This window comes from Panthera onca, chromosome A2, assembly GCF_046562875.1.
Source record: "Panthera onca isolate mPanOnc1 chromosome A2, mPanOnc1 haplotype 2, whole genome shotgun sequence".
NCBI classification, from domain to species: domain Eukaryota; kingdom Metazoa; phylum Chordata; class Mammalia; order Carnivora; family Felidae; genus Panthera; species Panthera onca.
In genome coordinates, this window is record NC_138340.1 from 112,214,301 (window position 1) to 112,224,147 (window position 9,847).

At 35.1% G+C, this 9,847-nt stretch overlaps 1 protein-coding gene across 4 annotated transcripts in view; it reads right to left on the bottom strand.

Moving 5' to 3' along the window:
- Positions 1 to 9,504, bottom strand: part of TMEM196 (transmembrane protein 196) — a 49,991-nt gene extending 40,487 nt beyond the window's left edge. For 2 of the 4 annotated variants that reach the window (XM_060632669.3, XM_060632667.3), the window contains exon 1: positions 9,358 to 9,504. In XM_060632669.3, coding sequence (XP_060488652.1) covers positions 9,358 to 9,504 — 147 coding nt within the window. Of the gene's footprint in view, positions 1 to 9,339 lie in introns of all 4 variants that reach the window. The other 2 variants (XM_060632668.3, XM_060632666.3) reach the window with 1 other exon arrangement.
- Positions 9,505 to 9,847: the final 343 nt, after the last annotated feature.

The following is a 9,847-nucleotide window of genomic DNA, read 5'->3' on the forward strand; positions in this document are numbered from 1 at the left end:
TATGTTCTTCCCAAGAATTGTCAACACCATAGAAGAATGTCCACCCAACATGCCTGGCAGTTTCTGAAACCCAGCCAGTTATGGAAATAAGTTGCAGCTCATAGAGGATCACAGCATTGTGAACTTGTACCCAAGTCGGGTTACTAGCAGCCTAAACGCAGCATATAGTGCATATCAGTGACAATTATCAACTTCCTTGTATGAATTTCTTATCTTTTAATCTCCCCTGCATACGCATATGAGCACATGCATGTGTTCACACACACACACACACACACACACACACACACACACACACACACATACATTATCTCTTCAGGTGATTTAGATCACTAAATCCTAAATCTGCTAGGTACTCATTCCTTAGGTGAAGAAACTCATCCTGCTGAGATAAATGGTCTAACACAGCAGTTGGAATTCTTAGGCAATGCAGCATATTCGAAATATAAGCTGCCAGTGTTACTATTATTAATGTGACTGTTATTTTTATTAATTCTTCAGAGCAAACAATGTAGGAAAATAGTCAGCAGGAAACAAGTAGAGAAAGAGATAAGAATTCCAACAGCCTAGCCAAAAATAATGATAAACTCAAATACATGATCTCTATTTGGGAGAACACACAAAAATTATCCCAATGTTGACCTAGATAATATTCCTGGGACCCTGGAAAGTGAACTCTAAATCACAACTATTAATGTTTGGAATTGGTTATGAAAAGCACATATTTTCTAAGAGAGGGTATATGACCTAAATGTTACCAAGCCTTGAGTCCAAGATCAATTTCATCAATGGCCTTACAAAAAGCTACCCTTCAGAAATGTATAAAAATAAAATTTCTATTAACACAAAAATAGAAACCACGTACAGAAAATTGATTTTCCAGACATACAGCAATAGCATGCAGTCATTGTTGTGGGCTCATCATAGTTATTAAATACTTAACATGTATCAAGCCCTTTATATAAGTATTCATTTTAATTTTTTGAACTCCATAAGATAGGTATTAGTATTGCTATTTTACAGATAACTTAGCTGATAGCTCAGGGAGATAATGTGACTTACTCAAACTTAAGCTAACAAATGTTAGAGCTAGAATGTGAACCCAAGTCTTAATGCCTCCAAATCTATTTTCATTTCTTAATGTAATGCTGATGTTTCCAATTAAATAAGTGAACTCTTATATGTCAGGCAGCTGTAAGAATTATTGAACATCTTACAAATGCACCATCAACAGGAAAGCCACTTGAAGTGGGTTTACGTTTGTGATGGTAGATTTACACTTCCCTCAAGTCTCAAGAGTTCCCTCACATCTTTCTTCTGATACAGGATACATGTCTTGGAATCAAGAGCTGGTGTTTTGCCTTGAAATGAGCACCAATGCCCGGTCCAACTGCTTTGGCCTCATGATCATCAAGTTCTAACCAGCAAAGCTCACCAAATTTAGTTAGGAATCAAGGGCAGATTAGTCTTACCATTCTTTCAGGACCCTTTTAAAGCTGGTCTTATCGTATCTGGATGAGGTCTTATCGTATCTGGATCTTCACTTGCCAGTTATTATGTGAACATCTCTTTGCTTTAACAAGTCTAGTCTCCTCAATCCTCCACAAACTCTCCATTTTATCGTCCCTTTCATGACTTTACACATGTTAATAGTTCTGCTTAGCACATCTTCTTTTTCTCCTCTGCCCACTGGAAACCTGCCCAATCTCCAAGGCCTGGATAAAGAGCTCCCCCCACAAGGGAGTCAACCCTGATCCCTCACTGATAACTCACATTTTGAACTACGTTTAAATATGGTTTGTATATTCCTGACTTGCTTTCATAATATGTAATGATCATTTGAGATGCATAATTTCAGTTTCCTTTTTAAGGCTAAAGCCTAAGCTCTAAAGGTAAGAACAATTTGGTCTAATATTTCACATTCTTCTGGGAATATGGAAGTTGTGCTTGTTCATCAGTTGACTATGTCAGTCTCTTCTGGGAAACAGGTACAAACAGTGATGGGGACTTGATCTTTATGCCATTCTGCCTGACTCATATATTCAGGGATGGGAGCAAATAATGAGATCAGACCTCAGTGAATGACTTTTTCATGACAATTTCCCATGTTCCACACAATGCAATAGAAAAAGTGCAGATTTTAAAATGAGACTGTCCATCTTTAAATACTAACTCAGCTGATTAAATAAAAGTGGATTCTAGGTCCTTTCCCCTATATAAATTTTATATAATACTACATTCTTCACAACGTTGTTGATATTAGAAATAATAATGTACATAAAAACATCTGGAACACAGTTAACTATTAATAAATCATATCTTGTATTACTTCTACAAGACAAATAGCTCAAGGCACCCTGTCTCCCAAAATGGTCTTCTTAGCCACTAATATTTTCTTTTTTTGTCTTGACCACATAATTTTGTCCAATATTTAATAATAAATCATGAACTAATGGAGCTTATAATTTCTTCTCAGGAATCTTGATACTGGTGCTAAAAACCATGAGCCCTAATTAATAAGAATCATTGTTGAAATCTAGGTATTTCATTGATGCATCTATTAATACTACAACATGTAATAAATATTGCTTCAAAAGCAAAACCATAAAAACCTCCAAGATACTATGTATCTTTTTTTAAGTTTATTTATTTTGAGAAAGACAGAGTGCAAGCAAGGGAGGGGCAGAAAGAGGGGGGACAGAGAATCTGAAGCAAGGTCTGCTCTGACAGCGCAGAGGCCGATGCGGGGCTCGAACTCATGAGATCATGACTTGAGCCAAAGTCAGATGCTTAGCCTGAGCCACTGAGGTGTCCCAATACTATGTGTCTTTATTAGAAGTATTAATTTGTACTTTTATTTTGACTAACGATAAGAACGTATATAGTTTTATATGTTTTCAAGGACTTTGATTTATGACATAAATAATGGTTCCTACATCCTCACTGTTTGACTTGTCTGACTTAGATAATTGTCTAATTTATCTTATTACTGAATATTTTTATGATAGAATTTTTACCATTCTCTTTACCCCCAAAAGAAAAACAGAGAGAGAGAGAGAGAGAGAGAGAGAGAGAGAGAGAGAGAGAGAGAGAAGCACCTTACTGCTGTTTCCCCACTCAGTTTTAAGCTGAATATTTTACATGACCTGTCTAATGCAGATATTTTGGTACACTTTTGTAGTTGATAATGTACCTTGTGAATTAAATCAAAAGGTAACTGGACACATACCATATATGAAAAAAAACAAAAGGTGAGTCAAACTAAAATTGATCAACGGTGTTGAAGAAATGTTGAGACCCAGTGTAGTACTGGTGTTATCTAGGTCCCAGGCAGTCCTAGGATAGTATAAGGGCAGTTTAAGAAAGAAGCAATTTATGCTCACTGAGCACTTATTCTATGCCAATGTTGGTATTGACGGTAATCCATGAAACTGGTACCGGCATTTCTCTCCTTGACTTCATAAAGAAACAGAAGTTATCCAGTGCCACAGTTATAGTGAGTAGGATATATGAATCCAACCTGTCATTCAATTTGACTATAGTATATATAGCTTGGATCTGCATTCACAAGAAAAGTTGCATGGTTTTCGATATAACAGAAAAAAGTACTCACACAATTTCTTCTGTCTCCTAGAAATATACTCAATGAAAATATATACTGCCACCCACTTATTCTGGAATTGTCCATTTAGCATGTTGAAATAAACATCTACCTGCAGAGTGACCACCTGGTAATTTTACTAAATTACTAAGACAGTAAAGTCAAATATTATTTAAGACTCTGAGCTTATTTATCGAATGTCATTTGAATGAATATATATATATATATATATATATATATATATATATATATATATATATATAGTGTAGTAGTAAAATGAAAATCTGTTTACTTCATAAGTAAATGACCCAACATTACTTGAACATAAAATTTTTGGGGTTTTTCCCCCTCCAGTAGTTGTGTACACACACTTTCACCAAAATGTATTCTAGTTCTTATAGAATTTTAAAGATAAGCATTTCAGGTTGGATGGGTGGGTTATGCCATCAACCAATAAAATTAAATATTATCTGAGGGCTAATATAGAAAGTTAAATCTCTTGGCCACATTTGAAGCATGTATTGGATGATCTGGTTAATAACCATGTCAATACAAGAAAACCAACTTGAACACTTTAGGCAAAATCATCCAAATGAAAGGGTTTGACTTTATTCAAATCATGTTTGTATCAAGGAAACTGTCCACAAAAAGGTGACTGATGCAATTATTATCAATTATCCCCTAATATTCCTATGCCAAAGTCTTCAAGATAGTTATACTCTCGGATCAGGGCCAAAATCCTGAGACATAATTTGTCACAGGCCCTAGATAAAAATTTAAGCACATGTCACTTTATGAGGATGAAATATAGACTAAAGCAAAATACTTCATCAGATAATGACAAAAGTCACCATTTTTCTTCTATTATACCATTATCAATCAATACCAGAAATAGACATTTTATTTATGTTTCATTTGACACATAGTATGGTTCCTTGAATAATAACTACACTTCCTAGTAGTTTGACTTATCCAACTTCTTTAATTGCCAATATCTAATGGCCCTAACCCCAGTAGATAAAAGTGGCACTTGACAATAATCGTATACATCAAATAAGGAAGAGATTCTTTGCCTGGGCTTTACAGAGTCCATGAATGGGCTTCACTACATCCAAAACTTAATCAAAATTGATCTACATGTTCAAACAATACTATTTATATGTGGAGCAATGCCTGTGAGATTACACCCTAAATTTATAATGGTGGCTAATTTTGATGAGTTGAAAGAGAATATCAGCTTTGATTCTTTTTTTAACCCTTTGATATGAGAATATGTATGAATTACTTGTGTAATTAAAATTAATTCCAAAGTTGGTTTTAAATGTATATTTGTAATTTTTATGAAGGTGGGGCAGAGCTTTCATCTCATGCTCAGATATACAAATCTCTTATGTTATATATTTTGAAGCTGGAGAAAATTGATATATTACCTGATTAGAGACACATTAGCTTCAAATTTTGTGCATTTGAAGTAACTTCAAATGTTTCAGATTTATTTCTCCTTATTGTTTTATTTTTCCTTAAATGAATTGGACAGATTTAAAAATTAAAAATAACACTTTGAGGCAGATATCATTTTATATATAGCACCTCCCTTACATTGCTAATGTAGGATTAATTTCAACACAAACTTCCAATTGGCTGAGTTGTTGCAATGGTAAATCAGGAGTCCACATAACAGGTGGCCTTGATTATGCTATAAATTTTACCCACCTAAAGTATCAGATTTATTATCTGGAGAAAGTTATAATATACAAGTCAAGTATTGTCCAGAAAAATAAGCAAAGTCATTCAAACTTTTAATTATTTTAAGGTAAAAATTTTTTTGAATATTTAAAAGACTGTGGGCTAAACAAGGCTTAGAAAAGTTTCTTTTAATACTTTTGATTTATAGAATGAGTATTAGATATAGATGGATGGAATTTAGCATGCTATATCTCAAATACAACTTAGCACTAGATGTTGTTCTGGACACAACCATCTGAATCTCTACATTTTCAAGTGCCAACCTAGCGCAGCAAAATAAAATTCTCTTGGAACCATGAATCTGTGTAGTACTAAATACAGTCCATTTCCATTACAGATTCATTATTGATGGGGAAATATAACTATCATACAGCAACTTGGAAACATAGCCCTGTCTATTGAACTCTGTCAATAAATTTTACACGTCAATTATATTTCACATGACTGTCTTTTCCAAAGCAGTTTACTCAAGAGTTCATTCATAGTTATCTAGCAGTAATGTCTTCTTTCAACAAGGTTACTATATCAGCTATAACAGATGAACAAGAAGAAGCAAAAATCCTATAAGGGATTTATAACTTTCTTTCTGTATGAAATTATAGCGAAATAATTTTTTTTCCTGCTTATTGGCCACATCTTTAAACCGATGACAGGAACCTGATCACCCTTTGCTTCATTATAAAACAGTGACTAGAAATATAAGCATCCATCCCCTGGGTTTCTAAGACTTCTATTTTACTATTTAATTTTTAAATCACATTTTGAAAAATTTGCATATTTGGGTTCAAAGATCAAAATAGTTGCCTGAATTCTTAGTGTACTTGACTAGATAAAAAGCTTATGTCAGAGTCCATATATAAAAAAATAATTCCTTCACAGTACAGTTTTATTTCTATTGATTTCTAAAATTTAATTCAGACATCTTGTAATAATGACAATAATGTATTGAAAAAAACTTCATGGCACCAATCAAAGCACACTCTGATTATAGACTGTGGTTATTGTGACAGGTTAATTATTGTAAAATCCCAGCTAGTGTTTATAACTAACACATAGTTTTAATTCATAAAATACCAAAGAGATTAATAATTTTTTTAATCTAGTTTTTCTCTGCTTCTCCTTGAATCTCTTTGGGAAGTATGAATTGGTATTATTATTATTATTATTATTATTATTATTAAAAATATGAGGCAATAAATCTATTGCCTTAGACTGGCACACAGCCTCGCATGGTCTGGCCCCAACCACTCTTTCCATCCTTATCTTCGTTTCACACATAAGCCCCAGAAAAATAGAAGAGCCTATTCTTTCTGGAACATAACACATCCCATCCCAGTTTGTGCCTTCGTCCATGCTGTCTGAAAGGCTTTCCTTTCTTATGCCCTTCTGCCAGTTTGTGCACCCAGTATTAGTGGCTTGCATTTATTCAGTGCTCACTACACACCATATATTTACTAAGAGCATTATTTCATTTATGCCTTTTAACAGCCCTGTTTTACAGAATATGAGAACTGTGGATGTTAACTCGATAATAAATGACAGATCCGCACCCAGGCAGACTTTGGAGTCCACTCTGTGATGCATTACTTAACACTGTGATACATAAATTACAAGTCCCAATAAGCTTCCAAGATCAAGAGAAAAGTAATTGTTATCCCATGGATATTTCACTGACCACCGCATACTCTCACCCTTATATCTGCCCCTATATCTCTCTGAGGTCAAACTTTAATTTCTCACCATTGATAAAGTTAGTGATATACTCATCTTGTCTGCTTTACTAGTTATTCTGACTTATCTTAATAATCTTTGTATTAAATAGTAAAATGCACATGGTTAGCCCTCTATAAATACTGGTTATATGAATTCATCATTGACAGAAATAAGAGATAATTGAGATTATATCACAAATGACCTCTGAAAAACAATTTAAAAAATCAATTTAGGAAGTCTATAATTTAATAAATAATGATCAAAACTGAGTATTTCTTCAAAGATTTGATTTTTTAACTTGAGTTTATAAAAGTGATCCCAAAAGGGACTTATTGGGGCATTCCTGTTTCAATCCATTCATTCAATCACATGTATTTTTTAAAAAATTTATTGAATCAGACAATAGAATTTAGAACTGTTGTTTGAGCACCCTAGGTGAATTTTGGTTACTCTAAAGAGCCAGTTAAAGATGGAAATAATTCTTTATGATGACTATATGTATATTATATATAAATAATTATTTTATTTGCTTTTTACTGGGCAGATTCAAAACTTTCATTTTTGGTAACAAATACATATGTTGGCTCATTTAGATAATGGTACGTTGTCTGGGAAGAGAAAAAAATAATCTATTTTCCTTATGTGATGCCAAGCAAAAGTAACCATTCTTTTAATTCTTAAAGATAAAGTGGATGCTTTAATTCTACTTAGAGACAACCTATGTTTATTCATCCAATTTCTCAAAATTAAGAGGGGAAGTGATTTGAAGAGTATTTGAGGATTCTCCTTCATAAGTCATCAAAAGGTCACATTTTGCCCCATTTGTTTTAAATGTTGATATTATATTCAATTTTGATAGTTGTCTGATAGAAGTTTTAAAGTCTGACTAATTCTGTTTAAATAGTGATAACTACAACTCTCAAAATAATCACTATTACATATAAGATGTAAAGTTCTCAAATTTAAGATTTGCCTTTTAGCCTTTCATACTTAAGTTTAAAATGTATATGGATAAAATTTACATAATAAAGAAAAAAGTAATTATTTGGAGATGATAGTAAGTTACTGAATTCAGAACAAGGATTTTTGGAAACATTCAGTGGTAGAATTGAGTACCATTTTTACTTTTCCTTTTAACTTCTGCAGTTTAAAAACATTTGCTTCACTTTGAAAAATTAAAAAATAAAAACTAATTTTCCACAGCACAACTGTACTGGTTTTAGGAATGCTGGAAGGTCTCTCAAATCTGAATTACTTTGAAACGATTTTTCTTAAACAAATAGTCTTTTTTCTTCTTCATTGACTTAAAACAAAAATACTCAAGCCATGATTGTTAATAACACCTACTGATCATCAGTGACAGAACAACATCCTATTAAATTATCTTGAAAACTGGAATCAAGCTAGAAACCAAGAAGGATATAGCGTCTATATACTCAAAGGAGAAGAAAAAAAATGATTTTTCACAATCAGGGCCACACTAGGAATAGTGCTGAGTTATTTTATTGGTCTTTGGTGGAAGGGAAGACTCTCTAAAGCTTTCCTGGAGATTCCACCCACAGTAAACAAGAAGGTCATTGGGTCTGACATCTGACCTAGAGGAAATTATGACATTCTCTCTGAGCATTAGGTACTCTTTAAGCCGAGTTATTCTCCAATTAGAATGTAGTTACATATCCTACCATTTATTGTTTAACTTATTGCCTGGAACTTACAGAAGAGTTTTTAGATGTGAAGTATCAGAAAGCTAGCAAAGAAAAATTAAGAGCAGTGTTTTCTGGGATAAAATATTCCTTTTACACGCATACCACATTTCTCTTTCTCTTCTATCAGTGTTGCCTTTAGTCGGACACTGTTGCCCAGAAATACATGCATCAATCTACCCTTGCTTGTTCCTGATACACGAAATGATGTAACACTTTCATTTTGATATTCCTTGTAAAAGAAACAGGCTAAGTGAGTCTGCCCTTGACAGGTGTGACTCCCTAATCAGCACTATTAGGCAGCCTTTTGCAGATTCAGCCAGGGGAAACTGCTGAACCCCCCTAACCACCACCACCACTTTAAACAAAGCCACTTAATTTGGTCTTAAGCAAGGTGAGGGGGAAAAAGCCAGTTAGTAAATAAAGGGACAAACATAAAGAGGAATAATCTGCCAACAAGAACCTACATGCAAGCCAGAGATTTATGATTTTCTTCCCCAGGGAGGGAGTGACTAACGCACGCACACTGACCATCACCGTAAAGAGGTAAAGAGAGAGTGAAATGGCTCAACGTACACACACCCCGCTCCATACCGGGGACGAGTCTCCGAGCTGCGGCTTGTGCTCTCGGAGGGCCAGGCTGAAGCTGACCGCCCCCACGGCCACGCTGGACACCCCCAGCCCTATCTCCAGCACAGAGAGCACCAAGAGGCTCCCAATAATCTGGCCGCTGGTGCACATCCTTCCTCGGTCATCATTCCTTCCAGATCAGAGAGGGAAACCAACCATCCACCTTCTTTCTTCCACTATCCTCCTTACCCCTTCCGCCCCCTACCAGACCCCAAAACTTTTCTTTCTTCACCAGCGAAGCATTCTCCACAAGGACTAGATTTCCAGAACCGGAGACCCTCTTCCCTGACCGGGCCAGAGGCAAGAGTCGCTCCGCCCCCTGGCACGTTCTGACAGAGATCGTCGGATTTTCCCGGGTTCGGTGGTCGGGGTCAGGAGAGGAGAGTGTACCCGCAGAAGGGCTTTCAGGAAGGAGCCAGAAACCTGGCGGAGCCAGGAGTAAGGAGCCCTGCTC